This window comes from Filicampus tigris, chromosome 14 (genome assembly GCF_054856515.1).
Source record: "Filicampus tigris isolate MCC_2025a chromosome 14, RoL_Ftig_1.0, whole genome shotgun sequence".
NCBI classification, from domain to species: domain Eukaryota; kingdom Metazoa; phylum Chordata; class Actinopteri; order Syngnathiformes; family Syngnathidae; genus Filicampus; species Filicampus tigris.
This window is the reverse complement of record NC_141230.1, coordinates 20568768-20595358: the sequence shown is the minus strand read 5'-3', so window position 1 is coordinate 20595358 and position 26591 is coordinate 20568768. Positions and strand designations below refer to the sequence as shown.

Genomic DNA, 26591 nt, shown 5'->3' with positions numbered 1-26591 from the left:
CAACAATTAGGTGATTTTTTTCCTGCACCACAGGTGTTTTTTTAATGACAGTTTTTTAATAACATTTGATGTTTTGGACAAGGACTTTAGGATTTTTTCATGATTGGTGTTTTGAAAAATGTTCGGACAGTTTTTAATGACTACTTTTTTGTATAGAGTATTTGTTTTTGGGGGGCGTTTGTGTAACAACAGTAATTGTATTACTGTTTTGTTTTTTTTTCAATCACAGTTGCAATTTTTTAACTTAGTATTTCGGGACGTTTTTTTTAATTATAGTTTGCATTTTGAGGCAGTACATTTTGTTAAAGTTATATTTGTTCTTTTAGGACAGTTTTTAAAAACAGTTTCTATTTTTGTATTGTATATTTTTATTTATAATCCTTGGGCTTTTGGCTCATATATTTTCAATAAAGACGCTCTCTCTGTTGCTTCATAATAGTCGGCGTTTTTATCTTTTTTTAATCATTTCAAAAATATATACAGTACTGTACTGTATAGATTTTTTGTCAGTGGTTGAAGTGTATTACCCACAATACCTTGCACGATTGCGTCATCTTCGAGGGCCCGGCATCCATGATGGCGGCGCTCGGTGCAGCAGAAGTCATCACACAGCTGGAAAGCGCTGCCAAAGTTTTAATGGTGAGACGTGACAAGCCCTTCTCGCGTCCGACGAGACGCTATCTTAAGCCGAATGCGCTGAGACGAGGCGAGTCTCTCTAGGGTTCGCTGTTGACGCTTTTTCTTGGCGAGACTTTGTACCTGAGCGGGAGCGGCGGCGGTGCGTGGCCAGGCTGCTGCTGCTTCTCTTTTCTTTTCCCATCCAGGATTATTGGCCTCGATATTTGGCCTCTGTTCACTTTAAGAACCGCCTAGCTATACCCGGCTGGTCAAGAAACTTCCACCTTTTCGTGTGGGTACCCCCTCAAGTGTCCAAGTTGCTTCCTAGCTGCCAAAAAGAGCATGCTTCCTCCCCCCCTTAGACCGAAGAGTGAAGTCGCTTCCCAAGCCAAGTAAAGTCACTTAATTCCGGGGTTAACCGTGCAGCAGCTCCCCTTAGTTTTCTGGAGCTATACCAAGATAGCCAGTTAGCTTCCCACTTCCCAGTATTCCATGGAGCATCCCAAAACTAGCCTGTGTGGTGCCCAGAATCTTCCCCAAGTTGGATTCACAAACTCTGCCGACAGACCCAAAACAAGTAGCTCCCCCAATTTAGCTTCCAAACCCAGTCGTGAATCCTTTAACTGAAAGAAAATGTGATTTTATGCATTATATATTTTTTGAATTAATCTGTAAAAATTGCAGTTAGTTTTTTTTCTTCTAGCACCTCAAGTATATTCGCTGCGATTTATCAAATAAGCAAAATTCCACTGATTATCTGTAGGGAGACTGTAGTGACAAGAACTGATAACGATTGGACTCATGTAGAGCTGCGTGGCAACTTGTTTGTGCTGTCCTAATTCGAGACAGTGCGGTGAGAGGTGTGTGCAACTCCCAATGGGTCAGTACTATCAATAGCAAACAGAAAACTAGCATAGTAGGGATTAAGAGAATGTCTCTTATTGTAACCATGAGCACACCGTCCTAGGTTCTGTTTTGTTTGTATGCTGTTTTTGTAATTTTCAAAGCTTGTCTGTATTCCAGCTTTGTGTTTTATTTACATACAAAGACATTTATTTCATATTTTTTAAGGAAATGGGGATCCTATAGCTCAAAAACTTGATATAATAGAGAAAAACTGAAAAATATTGGCGGTCTTAGGATGTTGCGTTTGTATATGTGAGAATTTTGAGGGATGTCTGTCAAAGTGGTGCCTTTTTTTCCCCTCGTTAAATATTAGTTTTATTTTCATATTTCAGTAACCTTTTGACTTTTCTTCTTGTCATTTGAGACAGTAAATTTGTTTTTCTTGGTTTTTCAGGCACCGCCTTCCATGGTGAGCACAGAGCAGCGCCAACACGCCGAGCACGTCTTCCTCTCCTTCAGGAAGTCCAAGTCGCCCTTCGCCATTTGTAAACACATCTTAGGTGAGATATCGGCTTAATGCCAACTTGGGTATCAAAAGGTGTATTTTTTTTGCTTTTGTTTTTAAAGTTGTTTTTTTTTTTGTTTAAAAAAAATATTTTTCCCCATCTGTATTTTTCCCGATATTTTTACAATAGTGCACACTTTGGTGAGTGTTTGTCCTGCATGTTGTTAGTGTGTGATGAGAAGCAACCTAGTCGGAGTGTGCTGCTGCCGTTTCAGAGAGCAGCAAGGTGGACTACGTGCTTTTCCAGGCCGCCACCGCCATCATGGAGGCGGTGGTGAGGGAGTGGATCCTGCTGGAGAAGAGCAGCATCGAGTCCCTCCGAGCCTTCCTGCTCACATACGTGCTGCACAGACCTAAGTAAGGACACGCTGGAACTGAAGTTGCTGTTTTTCTGAAGAGTGAAAGCCAAATGAAAACTTACCGTTTTGCCGTTGTAGCTTGCAAAAGTACGTGCGCGAGCAGATGCTGCTGGCGGTGGCCGTCATCGTCAAGCGTGGCACCCTGGACAAATCTGTGAGCTGCAAAGGTATCTTCCTGGAGGTGGGACAGCTCATCGGCAGCGGGAACCCCAACGTGGTAACACACACGCACAAGCAGTGCAGCCAAGCCGTTGGCCAGTAGGTGGCAGCACAACATGAACGTTTGACTGTACTGCGCAGCAAACGCTGGCGTGTTCCATCCTGACGGCGCTGCTCAGCGAGTTCTCCAGCTCCAGCAAGACCAGCAGCATCGGGCTGAGCATGGAGTTCCATGGAAGCTGCAAACGTCTCTTTCAGGTGTGCGCCTCGCCTTCATTTAAAATGAGCAAAACAACTTTATTTACAGTAAAAAAACAACTGCAGCAGAAACAAATTGCTGCTGTACAGCAGTCAGACAAATACAATTATGTAATTAACAAACAAATTTGTAATTAAAAAAAAAAAAACAGCAAAAAAACAAAATCGTTGCATTTTGGACAGAAAACACGTTTTATTTATTTTTATTGTTGTATTTCTAACAAGAAAATATAATTTCTGGGCGTTGTGGATCAAAAGTAAAATTGATTTCTTCTTTTGTTTTTATGTCTGAAAACCAACAACTAACCGTGTTCTTTGTGTGATGTGGTACTCAGAAACAAAAAGAACTTCAATAATTTAGCTGATTTTTATAATCAAATTAAAACATGTGTTACGTCAAATATTTTTTACATTTAAAAAAAATGAATGCTAAATATTTTGTTTTATGTTTTGGATAGAAATGAACCAAAATAAATTTACTAAAGACAAATGTGAATTAAATTTTTATAACAAAAAATATATTTAAAAAAATCAAGAAAAAAGGCTGCATTTTGGGTAATTAATTGTTTTATTCATAAGATAAAATTAAATACAAAAATACATATAAATATGCAGTTGTATATCTTGGTTAAAAATATCTAGTCTTTAAAAAATGCTAAAAACAATTTATAAAAATAATAACAAATATTTTTATGTGATTATTTGATTGATAGAAATAATTACCACAAAATAAATTGCTGTAGTATATTTTATAAGTGTTGATTTAAAATGTAATTATACCAAAATATATTTATATATCCAGATGCAGTATGTATCCAAATATACGCCCCCCCCCAAAAAGTGTTTATATTTTTACAAAGTCATGAATTAAACTAAGTATTCATGAATACATTTTCTGTGTTGAAAAGAACTGTTTGAAAACGAATCCCTTTCAATGTAACGCATGTCTGATTGCAATTTACAAATGTAGCCACCAAGTGGAGCAACTGCACTCCTTCTCTACGGCATACTTGGGTTTGTAAAGTCTAGATGACTGCTGTGGTTTTGTTTCAGGAGGACGGTCTTCGTCAGATCTTCGCAATGACCATGGAGGTCCTGCAGGAGTTCAGCCGGCGGGAGAACCTCAGCGCTCAGATGTCGTGCGTCTTTCAGCGCTACCTGGCCTTGGCCAATCAGGTGCTCAGCTGGAACTTCTTGCCCCCCAATCATATCCTTTCCTTCACATCGCTGGCTTTTGAAGGTCACCAGTTGGGCCACAGTAGTCGAGTTAGGCAAAGTATCAGGATGGGACTCGTGTCAAGGTGGTCTTCCAAGGGGCAGAAAACCATAAGAGTATATCGTGGTATGGAATATCCTCGTGCCATAATCTATATAAAAAAAAAAAAAATTAAAAAATGTTTTTTTATTGGTGGTTCTGGATAAAAAGAAACATTTTTACAGTTACATTGTTTATAAAGTCAACTAATGAAAAAGAAGCAATTTTTAAAAAAATAAAAGTTGCCAATTAGAATGTTATTAAAAAATACCTAAAATTGATTTGATGTGTTTGGGTTGAAAACACACAATAATGAAAAGTACTGGTAATCTTAATAAATTTTTAAAAAAATAATCGTTTTTATTGGTTTAGATTTTATTGAAACTAATTATTATTTATATTGGTTTTGGATAAAAATCAATTACATAAAAAAAATCAAAATAAAAACATTAACTTTTCTCAAACTATCTCCAATACATCTCAATATCTACGTAACTGATGAAGGGAATACTGTTTACAAACTTTGCTTTTCTATATGTTTCATGTGTGTGTGTGCTGCGTGTGTGTGTGTGGGTGTGTGTGCGCGTGTCTGTGTGCGTGCTGGCCAGTAATATACACATGTAGGTGACTTTGTAGTCCATCTTTACCATGCAATATCATGTGTTGTCTGTGCAGCTGGCTTCATGTTGAGAGCACAAATCCTAAATCCTAACCAGCCCGGCATCTGAGGGGATCTGGATCACTTTCAAAGAAGTGTCCACAAACGTGTGTGTGTGTGTGTGTGTGCGCACATCATTCCTTAGACCCTGCCCCCCTTTTTCCAGACTCCCCTCGGTATGCGTGGCGCGCATTTGCGTGTGTCTTCTTAAAGACAAACTTTGAAAGTCATCCGCATGTGTGTTTGCATCCGCAGTCATGTTTGTTTAGGCAACAGTTGAAACATATTATAGTTACTCATAATCCACAAAGCTAAAAAAAAAAAAAAAGTCCTCAGCACGCATGGGTACCCAATCATAGTTACTGCAATGCGATCAGTCGTATGGCTGAATAGTTATAACTCTCACCTAATCGCCACCTTGCACATGAGAGGCACACTTAAGTTAGAAGTAATCCACCGTCCAAAAAAAAAAAAAGTCCATAGAGAAATGATCCACGTAACCATAAATAGTTTTCCTCATTGTTGTGAAGTTTAAACACAACTCTTAATGGACAAAGTATTGTAAAACAGTCAAATGTTCTGCCTGTGATTCTTTTATTGTTACGAAATTTTCAGGAAATGTGAAGGAATTTTACTCTGACACATATCGTAATCGGCCATAAAATTTTATAGCGGTCAGGCCCGACTAGAAAGCCTCGAGATCCTTTCATTGCTGTTGTTGTAAGTGAACATTTTCTCAGAGCTGAAGACGCCGATGAGTGTCGCCGCCTGTGCATCTAGGAGCGTCAAGGGGCTTCCGGCGTAATTGCTGACAGCCGCCGTCTTTCAAACAGCAGTAGATGCTCAGATGCTCCACCGGGCGGGCGAGGGGGGCTCTTCAATCGGTCGGCATGTCCGTCCACGCTCCCTGAAGCGGGATCGCTTCAGCTCAAGGCGGGTGTCGCGTGTCCCCCCCCCCCCCCCCACGCGTCTGCGCCACACCGCGTCACTCGCCACCGGGCTTGACTCGGGGCTTCTAATAAGGCGGTCAGGTGACAGATCTGGCCGCCGCCCCGTCCCTGTGCCACGCGGCCCGCATATTTGCAATCTGTCGGCCCGCCATCTGCTTTGTAGCAGACAGGAATGCACGCTTGTTTGGTATTAAAGCGTGACGCTCCCACTTTGGATCCCTCAGATTTACCAGGTAGTGAAGCCCCCTCGAGTGTTGAGCAGGGACCCCCACCAATCGGGCCTCACGGGGAGCTATTCTCGTAGCCGCTATTGTCATTAGTGTTAGCCTTGGAGGTTGCAGGGGTCATCACTGGAGAATCTTCATTTCCATTAGTCCAAACAAAGAGAGGATGCCCTTTCTATGAGCATGGACAGAAAGCCTAAAGAGGAAATCAACCAAAACATATTTTTTTCAAGAATATTTCCCAGTAGGCCCACTAGTTGAAACACAGCATTCTGATGAATATTGCGTTTGTTGGATAAGAGTTAAGCAGCAAAATTCACCCGTTTTTAGCCATCTCCGGGGGCGGCCATTTTGTCATTTCTGTCGACTGAAAATGACGTCACAACTACTCAGGGCTCAGGTAACGACCAATCACGGCTCAGCTTCAGAAAACATGTCAGCCATGATTGGTCGTTACCTGAGCCCTGAGTAGTTGTGACGTCATTTTCAGTGACAAAATGGCCGCCCCCCCGAGATGGCTAAAAACGAGTGGATTAACTCTTATTCCACAAAGGCAATATTTATCAGAATGCCTTGTTTCAACTAGTGGACTTGCATAGAACATATTCTTGAAACAAATATGTTTGGGTTGACTCCCTTTTTAAAAAGAAAAATTGAGTTTTATAACATTGTTCTTCATACAAACATATAGTAATGACATAATGAAACAGAATGTCTAAGATTAAAGTTTTTGCCACGTATCTGCGTATCTCGAGGCACAATTATAATCCAGTTTTACAGAAAGAAAAAAAAAGTCAGCGACACGCTCAGGCCTGTAATTAATTTGATCCTGACCACTTACTCTAATAACAGCCACCTTTCACAATACAAATGAACAGAACAACAAGAAATAATCCACAGTCACAAAAAGGTCATTTTTAAAAATAAATCCCCATCTGAATACGTTGAGCGCTGTTAATACGGTAATTCTAGCGCTCCTGTCAAGACATTGTCCTTCGTCCCCCGCTGACAGCTGCATGATTGGAGACAAAGCTTTAGGGGAGCCGACGACAACGGGAGACGGGTGCCGGTGTTATTCCACATGGCGGGATTTAGGGCGGGATGCGTCCCTTAAACCCCAGCACGCGCCTTAGCATAGCGCCGCGCGACGGCGAGGCGGCCGCCGGGATCAAGCGTAATGAATAGAGGATACAGTAGAAGCTCGCTAATCCGTTAGCCGCACACACGCAGCAAGGCCGTGTGGAGATTAGCCGGCTAATCTGTTTGTTGGCTATTTGCAGAGGCAATGAGGACACAATGAAGAAGTCCAGCTGCTCGCCGTTTAGCTCCTTTATCATATTCAACACGTATAGAGTGTCTCGGGGCCGTTAGCGCCTTGCTAAATGTTAGCGCTTGTTTATTTGGGGCTCGTTCGGTCGCCGTGGTTACACGAAGACAAGGGTGGAATAGTGCCAAGAAAGAAACGCACATTTTTCTTAATGCAATCGCTCCTTCTGACAGTTATTCATGATAACCGCCACCCCGAACAATAGAAATTAACACAACGTGGGAGAAATAACCCCGCCCCCCCATATACAACCACTTACTCAACAGGAGACATACAATTCTACATGTGTTTAGTAGATAGTAATTTTGCCAGTTTCCACCTTATACAGACAATATAACGCACAATATAAATTGTAACGATGACTAGAAATAATCCAAAGGGTAAAAAAATGAATAAATAAAACGTACAGGGTTGTGTGGACCTGAGCTGAAAAGTTCACGGTGCTGTTAATGTAGTTGTGCTTACGTGTGAAGGACCTCGTAACATGTTAATGGCGTGTGTGAATTTGGACCTCTCCACTTGTTGACCTGCATTTTAAGTTTGTGCGTGTGTGTACTTGTGTGTAAAAGTGAGGCGGCGCTGCCGCTATTAGGAGCCTGCGGGCCCGAAACAGCAGCAGGTGATGCCTTTTAAGAAGCCAGCAAAGCGCCGCCACATGTCCTCGTCACTCCCCTCGCGCGCATTCGTCATCCGGCAAACATGCGCGACACACACAGAAGTGCGCACACACACACACACACACACACTCCATTTTGTGTACTTTGTTAAAAAAGTATGTGGTAGCTTCATTTAAAGTGATGCTTATCCTCCCAGCACACACACACACGCTCACAAGGAATGTGTTTGGGCCTATGTCCACACGTACGTGGGTTATTTTTAAAAGAGTATTTTTTCCCTACTGCGGAATTTCCCTCAAAATCAAAAGTCCACATGAAAACAAATTTGAAAACAGTCTGTCAAGTGTATATCAAAACAACAGGTAGCGCAAGGACCTTTAAGCTAGTCAAAAGAATGAAGAAAGTAATTTGGGGAAAAGGCGCAATATAACCAGTGGGAAATGAAATTGGGAGGGGTGTCTTGACAAATAATTTAAGTGTTGACCAAAACACCCAAAAAATGTCCCCCCCTCGTGCCCTCTCCAAAGAACGCAGCCAAGGCGGAATATCACCTGAGCTGTGCCGGAAAATTGCTGGGTTGACTTCACCCCCCGCCCCCAATTCTTTGTCAGTGCTGTTATACAGAACGACATCACAGGAAAATGCCGGCTTTTAGAGGTCGCGTAGAAGATGGGGGTGTCTCCCCTCTAGTAAAGCTTTAAAACTACCTCCAAAGCCGGAAAAATTGTGGAGTCAATTTCATTCAACATGTCGGTCTTCATGATGTACTTATCATTCCTGAGCTCTCCTGAGGCCTTCTTGAATCTTGTTGCCACTGCGCTACCTCCCAGGGGACTAGCCTGAAACAAATAGCATTCTTGTGTCTTCTCCTGGACGGCGCTTCTTTCCATCGCCCTCATTCCGTCCCTCCTCGCCAAAGTTCACTGCGAGGTCCTCCGCCTCCACCGCGGCTATTTTTACCCCCGCGCTCTGCGTTTGACAGGTGCCAACCCGTGGGCCCAAAGTGCATTGCGGCGTGCGGTGCGGCGCGGGGCGTGGGCGGCGGCGGCTGGAATGCGCCGGCGACCCGGCCGCCCTCTGCCGACCGCCGCTCAGCTTTGATGACGCATTCCTCCGCTCGCTAGTTTGTCAAGCGATGCGCGCGGAATCTCAACATGGACGACGGCTGGCAAAATGGCTTGGAAGCACGACAGACACTTTGATTGACAGGAGATTGACACTTTATTTTTATTTGGAGCAACTGTGACTTTCATCTTTGCTTCAAAAATGTTCAAAACATGTTTATATGCGTAGTATGATTTTTAATATGGTTATTTAAAGATTCATTTGATTGTTTTTGTATTCAAATATGTTAAACATTTTAAGAGTTGCCATTGTGGCACTGTCATTTTAATACAACACTTTTTTAATTCGATATAAGTAAGACATGTTAGGTAAGCTTTGCATTTAAATTATATATCAAATGTATGATCAGTCTTCCATCAACTTATGTTTGGGTTAAACTTGCCAATTTTCTTTTTAAAAGCTAGCCATCCATCCATTATCCGAATATATTGATTAGAATAGTTTATATATTTTATTTTATTATTAATTAATGTATTTAAATTTTGGGGTGCAAAAATGAAAAGGATTTTAATTTTGGCTCAGGCTATTTACACTCAATCGGGCATCCACCTTAAAATTTGGTTTGAGTAACTTTTAAGACTTTATATATTATATGTACATAATATAGTATAAAATTATGTATATATTTTAAAAAAAACATATTTCTTAGCTTTTTTTTAAAAGAAGTACAGTATGTATTTAATTTGCGACATTTAAACATTTTTTTTTGTGCTGTTTATGCTCAAACTTCCATCAAGACTGATTAATTTACACAAGGAGGGCCCAAAAAATATTCCCAGATTCTTCTGTTGTTAAATATTTTGAACCGCTTTACAATAATGTTCCCTGTTTACATTTTGTAGTCTGCTTAAGAATCTGCAGTTTATGGCAAAAGCAAGAAAATCAATAAGAGCAGAAGAAGCATGCAGGGTGCGAGCAGATTGGCTGAGGAGTGAGGGTGGGGGGCGTGTCCCGGTGTTGAAGAAGTCTGGAGGCCGATCCTTTCTGCACATTTGCGCCGGGCTCGTCTCCCGAGGAGGCAGAGGAGGGGTCGGGTGGAGTTGAAAGAGGAAGCGTTCACACCGCACCACGCTATGCTGCTGTTGGCCTTAACGGGCAGCGGCTCACTGGGGCGCCACTACATCGCCATGTTCGAGGCGGCGCAGAACGTCACGCTCAAGCCCACCGAGACCTGGAGGGAGGCGCTGCTGGACACCAGAGTCATGGACCTCTTCTTCACTGTGAGTACATCACTTCCGCTTCCTCTTCCTCCTCTTCGTCATCTTTATTCCGCCCTCGTCTGCTGCCAAAACAAACATTTGCGCACGCTTCCTCATGCAAATGCATGACAAGGTGTCTCGAAGGTTTTGACGCACGTTTGAAATTTGCTGCCAGCTGTTGCTGACGTGTTATAGCTATATGCCAAAATGAGCTGCAGTAGAAATGGTCGGCGTACTGTTCCAACTCGCAAGGAAAGTTATCTGTTACAGTATTTTGTGTTTTTATGGTCACAACTGTCAACGTTTACTGCCTAAATGGGCTGTGGTAGAAGCGGAAAGACTTGGGTTCTCCTTGCTTGTGGAGTTATCTGTGACAGTATTTACGGGTGGTTGTTTTTTATCGGCTGTCATCAGAGGACACGTTTTTTCAGACCCAACTTGTTTGCTGCCTAAGCAGGCTGTGGTAGAAATTGAAAGCGTGAGCTTCTACTAGCTTCGTTGGGTTGTGTTTCATCATTATTGTCAATTTTGAAAAGTTTTAATTGATCTGATGTTCATAGCAATTAGGTTAAGTGGACTTATCCAGACCCAACTAGGCTGCTGCCTAACCAAGTTGTGCTAGAAATGAGCATGTTTTTTTTTTTTCAACTTTATTGTCAATAATGTGACATTTGATTGAATTGTTGTTCTTAAGAACCAAAGATATTGCCGCCTACCCGGTTGCGGTAGGAATTCATTGTGGTTTTATGATTCAGCAGGCTTGTTTTTCAACAATATTGTAAATCTTTTTAAATTAGATGGGGCTGATCATTCATCACAACCAGATTAGGTGGATTGATTCAGACCTGACTACGTTGCTGCCTAAATAGCATGCAGTAGAAATTCTATTTTCAGCAGTATTGTCAGTCATGTGAAATTGAATTGATTTGACGTTAAGGTCCAGTTCGGGTGAACTGATTCAGACCCGACTCGTTTTCTGCCTAAACGGGCCGTGGCAAAAGGCAGGCAACCCTCGTTTACTTTTTTGCACTCACATCATTGCCCGCTGCTTTCTCTTTCCTTGGATACGATGCCGTCACTTGATTTCTTTTGCCCATACCGGCAGGCCTGTCTTATTTTGGAAGGTGGCGTCTATAAAGAACCTTTAAAGAAGTGTAATACCACTGCTTGGCCAGACCCGAAAATGAGCGGGCTAACAATTTATGATGCTAATCAACCCAAAAACCCTGAAGGTCCAGAATGCTAGCAATGCTAAATTGTGCTAACCTGTGTCGGGTTTCGGACTCGTCTGCTGCTCTGGTATTTCTAGTAGCTCCGAATGTTGTTGATGTAGATGTCCTCAGCTGTCCAACTGTGAGTGTGCCTGTGTGTGTGGGGGGGGTGTCATGTCGACCCCTGGGAGACTGTCAACGTTGGCGTGTGCAGCGTCTCAATGTTGTTTGTTACTTTAATTTAATGGACTCCGCTGTTGTCTCTCGCATACACACAGGCAGCAGGTGTGTGTGTGTGTGTGTGTGTGTGTGTGTTTTGAGGGGTGTTGAGACACAAAACACACAAGTGGGGCCTCATTTCAGGTTCAGGATTAGAGATCGGCGCCAACATTAGGAGCCACTGTTAACAGTCACGCTGATCACCTGAGCACTATCTCTGCAGTCTCAATTTTGCTGCGGTTTTCGTGCCGCACTCAGCCTCTTCTTGGATTCATTTTTTTCATTGGAGGATACGCAACTGGAAATGACAAAAAGGTACACCCCCATGATGTTAGCCTACTCCACAGTCTCTGTTCTGCTGTGGCGCTCCTGTTTTCTCGCCCCCCTCAGTCTCCTCCTGGAGCAAAATTTCTGCATGCTCGCGACATTGGAGTATACAAGGCTAGAAATGACCAAAAAAGTCATGCTTGCTAACGCTGTTGCTACGTCTCAGCGTCCACATAGTCTCCACTTTGCTACAGCGCTCGTTTTCTTGACGCTTTCAGTCTTTTTGCAGATAAAATTGCTGCGTCGTCACAACATTTGACGATGCGTGACTAGAAATGACAAAAAAAATGGACGAATCCAGTCCCCGCTTTGCTCCAGCTGTTTTCTTCCCGCCCTTAGTCTCTTCTTGGGTAAAATTGCTTCCCTGCAGCAATATTTTTGGATATGTGTCAAGAAAAATGACCAAAAAGAAGAATAATTCGCCACACATGTTGAAGTTAGCTTAGTCCGCAGTCTACACTTTTCTCGCTGCACAAAGCTGGAAATCAAACAAAAAACAACAAACATGCTAGCGTTACTTTCCCCTCTTGCTCCGCCTTTGACCTGAGTGCTTCAATTTATTACTTGACAGTCTCCACTTTGCCGCGCACCTCCTGGTTTCTCGCAGCCCGCAGTCTCCACTTGAATAAAGTTTCAGCCTTGACGTCATAATTTAGATAAACGTTCTAAACATGTATCCACTCGCTTACTTTAGCTTACCCACTATCCTCCTCCACAGTCTCCACGTTGCTGCAGCGCTCCGTTTTACCGTGGTATTGCAAAATGTGGCAATGCGAGCAGAAAATCACATGAACTTTTAAGGCTTTAGGCTTTTTGGAGGGGGTCGACGAGAAGTTTGGCCAGAGAAGGGAAGAAAAAACATAAACCACACCAGAGGATGCGGTGTAATTTCCCAAAATACATTTTGAGTCTCAGTGGTGCCCCTTTTTGGCTCATTAAACACCATGTGACTTTCCCATGCACACCCCCTCGGCAATGTTTGTGTCTCTTGAGGTTCGGTAGTTTCACTCCAGAAAATGGATGGATGTCTCCGAGCTGTTGTTTGTGTACACAGTCGCCAATCAATTATCAATTTATCGTTATAATTGACCATTTGCATGGCGGAACACTCTAAAGAAAGCGTGTGTCACCAACATCCAGTCACATGTCTGAGGCCACATCAAATTTGGATGCAGTTTGACCACCAAAAGTAGTTCATCTTTGAAGGACTCCCTGGAATTGGACAAAATGCCACAAAAAGACTTCCTGCCTGTTAATGCATGGCTTCATGCATGTTTTGCAATTTACCTTTGCCTATCCTTCTCTTCCAACTTGGTCAAATTTGGTAGCAATCGCACAGAAAAACAACCCAAAACGGCTCATTCGGGAAGAAAATAGTCAACTTCCTGTCTCTTTTCAGGCTTCTTTGTGAGACTTTTTTGCAGGTCATAATATACATAGCTGTCAAATTTCATGTTGCTAAGTGAAAATGGCTTTGTGTGCTGAATTTTCTAGAGTCCTATTTCATTCTTACTGTTAAAATTTCTGCTTGAAATAACTGATTGAAAGCAAAATGGCTGACTTCTTGTACCTTATCACGTATGGCTTCTGGATTTTTTTATTTTTTTTTAATGTCTACACATTATAGACAAGCCTACCAAATGTCATGTTGCTAAGTGAAACTGGCTTGGAGGAACTGACTTCCCAAACACATTCAATTTCATTTTTTCACTTTCAGAAGTACATCTGGAAACATCTGCTTCAAAGCCAAATGGCCTCCTGCTCCTTTTCAGGCATGTGCCTTGGGGCATTTTTGTGGGTCTAATCATTACAGGCATGCCTACCCAAATGTCATGTTGCTAAGTGAAACTGGCTGCGGGGGCTGCAGATTGATTGGCTCTAATATCAATTAATCAGTCCTTTTCCCTAATGCAGACCTAGAGTACATTTAAAGCCCTTCTTCCGCGTACCCACACAGCTTCCAAGGTCAAACACGAGTGTGTCAGTCAGCATGTGTTGCGATGGAAAGACAATAGGCGGCGAGCAAAGTGTTGATGCGAGACAAACGATGGGAAAGATGAGCCTCAGGGGGAACACACACCAGCCAGGCTTTGTCTCCTTCTATAAATAGCATCCTCATCTCCACTCTCTCCTCCTTTACCACCAGCCTCACTTTTGTTATCCCTATCGTAAAAGCCGTCCTCATTTTTTTGTGGTATCAAATGTTGTTTATATCAAACACCCGCAACCCCCGAAAACTGGCTCGGAATCTTTTTGTAAATTCTGCCCTGAAGCCAGTTTCACTTAGCAACATGAAAATGATTAGGAATGTCTATGATGGGTGGGCCCACAAAAAAAGTCTCAAGAAGCCATGCGGGAAAAGATGCAGAAGTCTAATGTTTTGCTATGAAGCTGACATGCAATTTTAAGGTATTTGTTTAATTGGATTATTTTGAAAATGTATCCCCTGAACCCATTTTCAATAAGCAACATGAAAGTTGGTCGGCATGTCTATCACCAAAAACAATTCTCAAGAAGCCATGTTTGAAAAGACACACAAAGTCTATCATTTTTCTTTAAGCTGACATTGAAGGCAAAAATTGCAATTGCAATAATAGAATTGGGTTCATTGAAACTTTCCACTGCCACTTTCACTAAGCAACATTGAACTTATAAGACATGTCCATCATGGGTAGACCCACAAAATAGTTTCAAAAAGCCATACCTCAAATTGCACAGTAAGTCTGCCATTTTGTTTCGAATTGACCATTTTCGGGACCTGTCCACTTTGTGGTCATTTGTCTTTGTTGTTAGCTTCCACTCCGTTTGTCTCTTTGAGCTTTCCGGGATGACGGCGATTGCTGCGGAAGCTTTTCACGCTTCTCCTCGTATGACTGTTAATCATGTTGAAACATGACATGGTCGCCTGTGTAGTCAATAAATCATCGCCTCAAGATTAAGGGGGATTTCCTACAGTCCGCGAACGCAGCTTTAACACGGAATTTGTTACCTTGACGACAACGCAAACAGCCCTTGCAGGGCTTTGTGGTTCATTGATTAATTAGTGTGTATTAATACCATTGTTAGCTTCCTTGTGAAGTTATCGCTCTCTCTCGCTCGCTCTCTCACACACACACACACACACACACATACACACGTATACGCGCTAACAATAGTCAGACATGAGCGGTATGACACACATCATTCGCTAGCGCAGCTGCCTTGTACCCTCCCTCCCTGCCTCCCTCCCGCCTCCCTCCAGCCGATGACTTCACGTCGTGGAAGCAGCAGCGGTAGGAGTGTGGCGCTACAGCTGCTACGCCGCGTTAGCATCTTAGCGGTAAAGGGAACACGGGAAGTTGGAGCCATGCGCCGGCAGAATGGACATTAAGGCTCGGGAGGTGGCGGAGGTCCAGATGTGCGCTGCGTAGCCTCAGTGGAAACACATGTTGCTGAGGTGGCCATGAGCGAGATCTCATCGGGATGTTTTTTCACTCTGGGTTTGATTGAGGCTGCCTGTGGGCTTTAAAGACCTCAGTGGCTGTTGTTTGTGTCTGGGTGAGAAAGAGAGAGAGAGAGAGCGGGGTTAAGCGCCTAATGTCATCTGAGGGTGAGGCAGGAAGTTTTACACTTGTGCTTGAGCATGCGCTTGGACTGAAAACTCACTTTTGAACAAGTATTAACCCTTAATGGACATTTTGTGCAACTCACTTCATTTTTTTTTTTCAATCCATGCTGGCTGTGTTGAATGAATACAGGTTGCGTTTGCCAGATTTATTTTGTCAAATGTCGCCGATTTTTGTTAATTTAGCTTGAACTGCCCATGCGTCACAAGATGCCACATTTGTTTCTAGCAACAAAAAGTCTCATTCAAAACAAATGAAAATGCTGTATTTTCCACTTCAAAGCATGAAGCAACGTTTCATACCTTTTAGTGTTGAAAAAGAGCGTTCCTTAAATTAGCCTGAAATGGCAAAGCGAACAATAAACGACACTTTTGTTCCTAGAGCCCCCCAAAAAAAGTCCCATTGAAAAGACAATATTCCCTATTCAAAGCATGCAGCAATGTGGCTCACTGCTAATATTATAAACATGTTGCTATTGTTGTTGGATCATAGGGTTCTTGTAAAAAGATAGAATGTCTATATGCATGCCCATTATCCCCGAAGTCCCCACTCTGTCTTATAAACGGGCCTCGCTATTGAAATAAATGTGTCGTTATTGATGTTAGATAATGATGATTTAGGAAGGAATACTTCCAGTAGTGCTTAGATTGAATACTCACTCACCTAAAACAGATAATACCCCATAATGTGTTGGCTGCGTTTTATAAACATTGTTCAAATTTGCCACATAATTTCCATCTCTGTTCCTCTTAGAAGGGCAAAGCCACTCAAAACACTCCTAGCAAGTAAAATACTCCTAGCAACTAAAAAGTCCTATTGATAAGCGTTAAAAACAAACAACTTTTTCCCCCATTCCAAACATGCAGCGATGTTTCACACCATTTAGTTTTGAAAATGCTTAAATTAGCTTAAAATGGCAAAGGTGCACTATAAAATGGTCATTTGTTCCTCATAGTAAAAAAAGAAAAACACTGAAAATGGCATTTCTGCTATTCAAAGCATGCAGCATCATGCCTCACTACTAAAACAATGTCACTATTGCACATTGGTGTGTTTCATGGCCAATACTGTATCTGGTCAAAGTCTGCATAAACAAATTCAGTTAAGGATTCAAAGCATGCAGTAAGAGTGTCGCGCTGCCCAATTAATGAGCGAGTCTGCTTCCGATGTAGGATAATGGTGGACGTTTCTGAGTGTGTACACTGTGTGTGCGTGTGTTTGGGGGTTATTTGCTTAGAGTCATCAGAGGATGAGGCAGGACGTTTGACACATAGACTTGAGCAGTCTACATTTGTAATGGTTTACTTCTAGACTAGTCGTGCTTGGGCTGGAAACTCACTCACTTTTGACACCTATTAACCCTGAATGGAACTTTTGTACCGTTCACTTCTTTTATTTTCAACCTATGTTGAATGAATACCATTTGTCATGTTCATTTTTAAATCTTAGCATTAGCTCATGTGTTCTTTAATTGTATTCATTTAAAAAAAATTTTTTTTTATGCAGGTTCATAGGAAGATCCGCGAGGACTCGGACATGGCCCAGGACTCTCTGCAGTGTCTGGCCCAGCTGGCCTCCATGCACGGGCCCGTCTTCCCGGACGAGAGCGCCCAGATCTCCTACCTGGCCCACCTGGTAGAGGGCCTGCTCAGCATGATCAACGGGTCAGTAGCAAGGTTTTTTTTTTTATCGTTAACGAACACTAACGGAATCATGAGCCCCAAACGCGACGCTACCTAACAAGTGCTCTCCTTTTGTGGTTCATTTCTGAAAAAAAATAATACGCAGTTAAGTTTAACCATCCATCCATCTGCCATCAAATTTGACTGTGACTCAAAGGTAAAAGCAAGTGGCTTGTTTAGAGTTGTGTGTGGAATACTTTTTGTATAACAGGTTATTTTTTTTGGTTATGATTTACCTGACATGTTTAGGCCGAAACTATCGCCTTCTTCAGAGTGTCACATGATGGTGTGTGACTCGTCTTTATCAGCTGAATGTTCAATGGTCTCCCGCTGCCGTGTAGATTTCTGGCGGACCCCTTTCATCCCACTTCCACTTCCACACTCTCTCACGTGGCCATCTGCAATCACCTATTCTCGGAGCTTTTTTTTTTTTTTCTTTTTCCAGTTGCCTCATCGGAAAAACACGCATAGCGTTGCTGGACGGCTGATTGGCGCTGATTGAGCACTTCTGCTCACACTTGAGCCCTTTTTTCTCCACACCATGTGTGACCCTGAATGTCGCTTTCTAGTGGAGCAGGAAAGTCTAGTTGTAGGCTGTTCATTGTCAAAGTACGAAAAAAATACAAGAGTGACACATAAAAAGTAGCTTTTTTTGGGTGTTTTGAAATGTGTATCTTAATTTAGCTCTTAGCAGCATTCCTTTTTTTTTCTATTTTTGCACTTGTATTTTTAATGTAGCTTTTTTTTTTTTTCTTTTCTTTTTTTTCCCCCTGTTTTAATTTAAAAATGTTTTCCACTGCAGGCTGAGGCCAAACCAGGGTCAGCTTTCCATTTAAGCCCCAAACGTCCACCAAAATTGCTCCTCAGACTCGAGCTTGAGGATGACGCGACCCGCGGCAATTTTCCACAGCCGCGCGGTGGTCCCACTTTCACGCAGTTTCCCCCCACGGCGACGTTTGAAAGGGGCGTGGGGGTAGTTGGGCTCACACGCCAATCCACTGCATTGTGTTGACTCACTGCTTATTTATAGTTTTAATCGGCCATTCTAAGGCGGCCTGGCACGTTTCCATGTGCCTTTTAGTCAAGGTGACGAGGACAAAGCTTAGCATTGTGTAGCTGCGGGTGGCTAAAAAAGGGACTTCGAACAAGTGGTAGCAATATTAATGGTCTGTATTAAAAGTGTAAAAAAGGAAGTTAGCATCACAGACATACCCCAAGTGTAAAGAGAAGCCAGGACCAGCAGGACCGGCAGTGCAAATAAATCTGATTATTTACACCCATCTATTTGGGATACGCCTTTTTTGGCATAACGGCATCACAAAAATGCCTTTTTATTCCCAATTTTCAATGGCCGATGCCCATTTATATACACAGTGGTGGGATCTTAACTCATTCACTGTTTGAAAAAATGTGAAAAAAATATAAATAAGTTCCTGGGATTGAATGGCTGGCCTGTGAAAAGACTAATCAGTTCGTCAATGGCAGTGAATAAGTTAAATGAGAGCTTTAGAGTAACATTTCTTTGTTTTTGTATTTTTATTTCTTTTTTTACATTTTGTATTTAATCTAGCTCTTTATAGTAACATTTCTCTCATATTTTGTCTTTTTAAAAGGCTTGATTATATTGACTCTAAATAGTAAGCCTTTTTAAAAAAAAAATAATTTAGCATTTAACATTTTTTTTTTTTTTTTTTAACTGGTTTAATTTTTAACATATGCTCTTAATCATAACGTTTATTAAATGTGTATACTGTATTTAGAAAAAAAAATATTATTCACTTTAGCTCTGACTTCAGTCACTGTCAGCTTTCAAAGCAGAGTTCCCTTTTTATTGGCAGCCTTTTGAGAGCACCTTGACAGATTGTTCAATCCCTAAGGAATATTGTATTCATGACACATTTTTTTACCCACGGGAAACTATGGAAATAACTACTGTCGGGTTTAATCTTTGTTTTTTTTTCTTTCTTTCTTTTCCAGCATCGAGATCGAAGACTCCGAGGCGGTGGGCATCTCAAATATCATTTTCAACCTGATCACCATGTTCCCCAGGAGTGTGTTGACAGCGCTGCCCAGCGAGCTCTTCACTTCCTTCATCAACTGCCTCACGCTGCTCACCTGCTCCTTCGGACGCAGCGCCGCCCTGGAGGAAGTGGTGAGTAACTGCTGCGTTTTGGAAAATACAGCCCTGGAGAAAGTTTCACCGTAAAAAAAAGTTTCAAGGAGACATGTCGAAAAACTGCCATTTTAGATGTAATTTGGGCCTGTTTCAGGGAGGCTTGAAACACAAATTACTATATATATATTTTTTTTTAATTCAGCCCCTGGAGCCTTTTTCTTTTAGTGACATGAAATTTATTAGACTTGTCAATCTTGAGTAGAGCCACAAAATAAGTCTTGAGAAGCCATGCCCGAAACATAGGAGGCCTGCCATGTTGGCTCAAAGCCTTTATTTTAGGTTTAATTCTGGCCAATTTCACTTTGAACACAAACTACTCCTAATTTAAAAAAAAAAAAAAATCAGCCCATGGAGCCTGTTTTACCTGGCAAGATGAAATTTGGTAGGCATTGCTATCATTAGCAGACCCACAAAAAAAAAAGAAGCTATACTTGAAAAGGCACAGCAAGTCTGCCCTTCTGCTTTGAAGCGGACCTCTAATGGGTCATTTTGAGGGTCTTTTCATACAAAAAAAAACTACATCTAGATTTTTTTGTTGTTGTGCGATAAGTACCTAATTCTAACCTTGTATACAAAACAAATGGGCAAAGTTCAGTTGCCGAACATTAGCATTTTAGCCGTGCGTGTGGGCGGAGCATGGTGCCGAAAATTTGGCCTTAAAAGGCAAACCCGCTAATAACGCAGCTTCACCAGCAGGTTAGAGCTTGACCAAACCTCATGTAAACGGACTTGTAGTTGTGTTCCTTCCTCACGTCGTAACGTTGGCCATCATTCAAGACCAGCGTTGGTGTCTTGACAGCTGGACAAGGACGACATGGTGTACATGGAGGCCTACGACAGGCTGCTGGAGTCGTGGCTGACGCTGGTGCAGGACGAGGAGCACTTCCCCCGCGGCTGTTTCATCCAACCCGCCGTGCAGGTCTTCAACGCCTACATCCAGTGTCACCTGGCCGCACCCGAGGGCACCCGCAACCTGGTCGGATTCCGTCCCGGAGGCTTGAATCACCTGATAAACCCTCGTCCTAAGCGCCCCCCCCCCCCCTCCGCTTCCCTTTCCTCAGTCGGTGAACGGCGTGTCGTCCAACGACGACGAGGAGATCAATGAGCTGCAAGAAGATGACAGAGAGCTGTTCTCGGACCAGCTGTCCAGCATTGGGACGTTGGGCCGGGTGGCTTCGGACCACTGCATCCCCCTCCTCACGAGGTAAAAGCACTCAGCGCGCACTTGTCAAGTCTCAACCTTCTTTTTATTCTAAGTGACTTAAAAAGATACATGGTTAACGTTAATATGTCCATGTTAGTTAGCATCTTCAGTGGATTTGCATATGTTTATCAATGAAAGTGTATTTAATGATGTCAGAACGCACATTCAATGGGAGAGGGGCTGACGGAGTGATTTCACAGTGCTGTTTTGGCGGGCTTGTGCTGTGGAGGATGTACCCATTCCTTTTTTTTTTTTTTTTTTTTTTTTTTTTTTTTGCTGCTGCTGCCCGTCCCTCTCTCTTCCTCCTCTTTAAAAAGTGTTGAAGTTGAGGGTGACGTTTGTCGTGTTGTTACTGGCAGCCTCCTGGAGGACCGCGTGACTCGACTCCACGGTCAGCTCCAGAGGACTCAGCAGCATCTGATGTCCTCATCGGACCTGACGTCGGTGGACCGCAAAGTGCTGGACGACCTCTACGAGGACATCCACTGGCTCGTCCTGGTCTCAGGTCGGCGCGAACCCCGACACGAGCTTAGTCTCCATCTCTGCTTAGTCTCCTCACCGATAAAATTGCTGCGTCATGGTGACGTGAGGACTCGTGGCTTGAAACTACAAAAATAAACACGCATGCTAACTTTAGCTTACTCGGTGCTTATCTCTGAATGCTGCGGCGTTATCCTCCATAGTTTCCGCTTTGTTGCAGCCCTCCTTTTTATGAATGCATTGCTTGCGACGTTCAGGGTATCTCCTGGCGGACGACCCCCAGGGCGAGACGCCGCTGATCCCCTCGGAGGTGATGGAGTTCTCGGTCAAGCGCTCGACGGAAGTGGACATGAACACCACGCTGCAGATTCTGGGTTCGCCGGGGGAGAGGGCCTCGTCCATCCCGGGCTTCGACCGCACCGACCCGGTCATCAGGTAGCCCGACCGAGTCCTGCTCTTATCGTCTTCGGAATCAGAATAGCTTTGATCGAGGAAGCGAGGGGGGTTGATTCCCATTCTTTTCCGTATAGTCGACTTTAAAAATGCATTTGCGTGTGTGAGGTTGCTGTCGGCCGTGCTGAGGACGTCCGAGGTGGAATCCAGGGCCAGCAGAGCCAGTTTGACGCAGCTATTGAGTCCTCAGATGGGCAAAGACATCGTTTGGTTCCTGCGACGCTGGGCCAAGACTTACCTGCTCATGGATGAGAAGCTCTACCAGCAGGTGACTCCCCCAAATGACCGCATGTACATCTGTGTAGGGCCCGGGGAATGTTTGGGTAACTTGAATGTGTGCAGGATGCAATGAATTCTTAAGACTAATCAAAGCATTCTGAATCCAAATGTGCTGCGCATTGTCAGAAAGTGTCGTCTCATCTTTGTCCTGTGGCTTTTTTGCAGCATCTGGTTTAAGGTGTCTTGAGTCTGTGCAGGTGGAGCGGGGCTAAACAATTAATCAAATTCAAATCGATGTCGCAATGTCCAAAGTAGTCGAATGCAGTTTTTAAAAAAAATGCTTCATTTTGTATCAAAACAACCCACAGTTGGGTCAAATAGACCCAAGTAGCAGTCAGTCTGTCTTTTTTAGGCGTTTTTTGTTGTTTTGTTTTTTTTTTGTTTTTTTTGGGACGCAACAGTTTTTCCGTAGTGTATGTTTATGCCACATTTGTTCGGTAGAATTTTGTGACAGTGTTAAATGATTTTAACGTGTTTAGCAAGTCAACTGTAATTAAAATAAGATGAATGATCTTTGATGTCTTTCATATGAATTCATGGTTTATTTGCCTTTATTTTAGCCCAAGCCTAACCTATGACAACAAAACATTTATTACTAACATTAATAACTTTGATATTGTTTATTGTAATACAGATTGATTCATGATTTTTTTTTTTTGAATACATGTGAAGAGCACATTGAAAAAAATTGCATTTGAAATCACAATTTTAGGGGGGCAAAAAAAATCACAATTTGATTTTTTTTTTCAAAATACTTGATCCCATCTCACAAATCGAAGCCAAAAGATCAGCCTGCGCGTTTGTCCGAAAACTCTCAAGTTGTCACTCTTATCTCGAGGCACCACTACAGGCTTATCGTCGCCTGTACTGACGTAATGATTTTACACCAGTGAGCAACTCCTTGTTTCGTCCCTCCGCCCGCTCTCCTCAGGTCAGCGTGGCCTTCAGCACGGCGTTTGGCTCGGACACGGAGGGCGCGCAGTGGATGGTGGGCTACCTGCTGGAGAAAGTCATCACCAACCTGTCGGTGTGGAGCTCGGAGGCCGAGCTGGCCAACGACACGGTGGAACTGCTGGTGACGCTGGTGGAGCGCAGGGAGAGGTGAGGCCAGGCCTGGCCCGGCGAGTACCTCGATGAGGGGGCGGAGTCATGATTGCCCCTCCTTCCGCGCAGGGCCAACATGGTGGTGCAGTGCGAGAGCTGGTGGAACCTGGCCAAGCAGTTCGCCGGCCGCAGTCCGCCGCTGCACTTGCTGTCCAGCTCGGTGCAGAGGACCCTCATGAAGGCTCTGGTGCTGGGGGGCTTCGCTCAAATGGATTCGGACACCAAGCAGCAGTACTGGGCTGAGGTATTTTGATGTCTTTTTTTTTTTTTTTTGTTACATTATTTTTATTTTTCCATGTTTTATATTTGTATTTTTGTTATATTTGTGTTATCATAATTTTAATTATTTAGTTTTAAAATTGTTATATTGTAATTGTAAAACTTCCGGTCTTTTTTATTTTATTTGATCAAAAGTAGTTTTTAATTTGTAGTTTTTTTTTAACATTGTAATTTTCATGATTTTGACTTTTTAATTTGCTTTGTTAAGTTGATACAGAAGAAAATTCTACTTGGTTATTTTAAATTTTGAACCTTTATGCATTTTTTGATTCTAGATTTTACTTCATCAGATTTGTTGGTTTTCTTTTCTTTCTTTTGTAGCTTTTATTTTTATGGATTATTTTATTTCTATTCATTTTTCTTAAATATCTTCATCATAGATTTTCTTTCTCTTTTGCATACTGTATTTTTTTTTTAACAGAAAGACAAACTTGTTCTTGTGATTATTTACTTTAAAACGTAGATGTGGTTTGTTATTTTTTATCAATTGTATTTGTTTCAAATTTAATGTGGACTTTTCCATTTTCTTTTTTTTTTGTTGACTTCCTACCTGTAACATTTGATATGGTATTTTCTTTCTTAAATGCGTCTGGTGTTGCCGCTTTCCAATGGAGTGTAACGCGATTGGCCTGCGTTTGCTTTCAGGTGCTGCACCCGCTGCAGCAGCGCTTCCTCAACCTCATCAACCAGGAGAACTTTGCTCAGATCAGCCAGGAGGAGGCGGTCAAGCGGGAGATCGTGGCCACGCTGGAGGCCCTGTGCGGCATCGCCGAGGCCACGCAGATCGACAACGTGGCCTCGCTCTTCTCCTTCCTCATGGACTTCCTGTCCAGCTGCATTGGGCTCATGGAGGTCAGGGCGGCGACGGGCGACGGGCGGGACCCCCACCCCCCAATCGCCACCCCCCCCCCCCCCACCCCCCCCCGCCGATCTTTCAGCCCCTCTCATTTATTCCATGCGTGCCGCTCTCAGGTGTACAGCAACACGCCGGAGACCATCAACCTCATCATCGAGGTCTTTGTGGAGGTGGCTCACAAGCAGATCTGCTACCTGGGAGAGGTTGGTAACCGGCGCAAGTGGTAATCCGACACGCCGACTGGGAATGAGCCAAAGTCGCTTGCGTGCAGAACAAGTCGATGAAGCTGTACGAGGCGTGCCTGACGCTGCTGCAGGTCTACTCCAAGAACAACCAGAGCAGGAAGCGAAGCGACGCGGCCGCCGAGGAGGACCAGTACCAAGACCTGCTGCTCATCATGGAGCTGCTCACCAACCTGCTGTCCAAAGAGTTCATTGACTTCAGCGACACAGGTTGCACCACGCGTTATGTTTTACCGGAAACGAATAAGCAAAAATGGCTGTGTGTGTCCGTTGTCGCGGTCTTTGCTGCTGAAATTGCTTTTGTTGATAGCCGTCCGCCCGCGTGTCTTTGTTCCAGACGAGGTGTTCCGTAGCCAAGACCAGGGCACCCCGGCGTCCAGTCGTCCGGTGTCTGCCGCAGACGTGGTCCTGTACGGCGTCAACATCGTTCTTCCCCTCATGTCGCAGGACCTTCTCAAGGTTTGATTTGTTTTTGTTGTTTTGGGGGCGGGGGCTCACTGGTCTTCCCGCTGTGGGAAAACGTCTTGGCTGACGTCTTTGCGTTTTGCTGCTGCGCAGTTCCCGTCTCTGTGCAACCAGTACTACAAGCTCATCACCTTCATCTGCGAGATCTTTCCCGAGAAGATCCCGCAGCTGCCCGAGGATCTCTTCAAGAGTCTCATGTTTTCGCTGGAGCTCGGGATGACCTCGTATCCTCTTTACGTGTCGGCACGTCGGTCGCGACGGGAGAAAGTGGTTGTATTTGACCTTCCGGCATTACCAACGCATACGATATATATATTAGAAAACGGCTTTTGCCATAACTGACACACTGTACACAGCATTTATTTGCGGTGTGGCGTTTCTGTCTTCACGTGGACATCCTTAACGCCAGTCTTTAGCATGGGTTCGGAGATCAGTCAGCTGTGTTTGGAAGCTTTGTCGCCATTGGCCGAGCAGTGCGCCAAAAACCAGGAGAAGGACACACCCCTTTTCATGGCCACGCGACACTTCCTCAAGGTACACCCGCGCCCAAACACACACACACACACACACACGCCATGTGCCCGTGCTGTTTGTTAACGTGCGGTGTACGTTGCAGCTGGTGTTTGACATGTTGGTGCTGCAGAAACATAACACGGAGATGACGGTGGCGGCGGGTGAAGCGCTTTACACGCTAGTCTGTTTGCACCAGGTCAGTTATCAATGTTGTGGGCAAATGATCACGATACAGTCGACTGTTTACCATCGGCTGCGTATTTTGATATTATCGAAATATAATACTGTAATATTAGCCAATTTAACCGGGTATCATGATACTTGTGTTATTGCTCGTGACATCATTTGCTTCAGTTTGAAAATGAAACTGAAAACCAAATAAGACAGCCTATTGCGGTACAATCTAAGCGTGTGTCGAGTCCAGCGTGGTGCAGTGCCATGAAGTTGTCGTGCTGTGGCGCCGCAGGCGGAGTACTCGGATCTGGTGGAGTCGTTGCTGTCGTCGCAGCGCGACGCGGTCATCTACGGCCGCCTGGTGGCCGCCTTCAACACGCTGACGGCCAGCAGCACGCCGCCGGCCATGGAGCGCAAACAGAAGATGGCCTTCCTCAAGAGCCTCGACGACTTTGTGGCCAACGTGGGCGGCCTTCTCTGCGTCAAATAGCCAGCGGCCCACCAACGCACGCACGCACGCACGCACGCACGCCATGCCTTTTCGCGCCAGGCCAGGCCCGCAATACACTATGGGTACATGGGAAGGACGCTCATCACGGCGACCCGCTGAACTGCAGTGCAGACAGATTGACACGGGCTTGGAAGCAACGCGCAACAAACGCCCAGGCAAAGTTCCTGGAGTACAACTACGTCCCCCCCCCCCCCTTCCACACACACGCACACACACATTCAGACATTTCATCTATACAGTGTTATTTGAAAAGTGAGAAAGATTTTTAATATCATTTTTCCCCCAAGTGTGAAGGTTTTCAATGCCTTTGAAGTTGTTGGAGGACCATTGTGTTTAGGGAATGTACACACATGCACTCATGCACATATGTACTGTGCATGTGTACACACGCGGACTGTATTATGCTTACACGTGCATAAATCCACACACATATGGATGCACACATACTGTATTACACACATGCATATACACACATGAATGTGTAACTATATATATATATATATATATATATATATATGTATATATATATATATATATATATATGTATATATATATGTATATATATATATGTATATATATATGTATATATATATGTATATATATATGTATATATATATGTATATATATATATATATATATATATGTATATAT

General features: G+C 43.5%; 1 protein-coding gene across 1 annotated transcript; it reads left to right on the top strand.

Moving 5' to 3' along the window:
• Positions 1 to 532: 532 nt before the first annotated feature.
• On the top strand, positions 533 to 26452 carry xpo4 (exportin 4). Its single transcript, XM_086052259.1, has 24 exons — positions 533 to 639; positions 1919 to 2024; positions 2245 to 2386; positions 2467 to 2605; positions 2689 to 2805; positions 3859 to 4012; positions 10069 to 10181; positions 17029 to 17186; positions 19182 to 19356; positions 20180 to 20356; positions 20442 to 20584; positions 20944 to 21089; positions 21322 to 21499; positions 21626 to 21785; positions 22728 to 22897; positions 22970 to 23144; positions 23825 to 24031; positions 24152 to 24238; positions 24307 to 24487; positions 24615 to 24736; positions 24836 to 24966; positions 25159 to 25276; positions 25359 to 25451; positions 25722 to 26452. The coding sequence occupies exons 1-24, from the start codon at positions 574 to 576 to the stop codon at positions 25917 to 25919; spliced, it is 3456 nt and encodes a 1151-aa protein (XP_085908385.1). The 5' UTR covers positions 533 to 573; the 3' UTR covers positions 25920 to 26452.
• Positions 26453 to 26591: the final 139 nt, after the last annotated feature.

Coding starts and splice junctions, on each gene's coding strand:
- xpo4 (XM_086052259.1), top strand. CDS start 574: ATGATGGCGGCGCTCGGTGCAGCAGAAGTCATCACACAGCTGGAAAGC. Junction 2,606..2,688: donor GCAGCGGGAACCCCAACGTG/GTAACACACACG, acceptor TGTACTGCGCAG/CAAACGCTGGCGTGTTCCAT. Junction 21,500..21,625: donor CGCACCGACCCGGTCATCAG/GTAGCCCGACCG, acceptor TGCGTGTGTGAG/GTTGCTGTCGGCCGTGCTGA.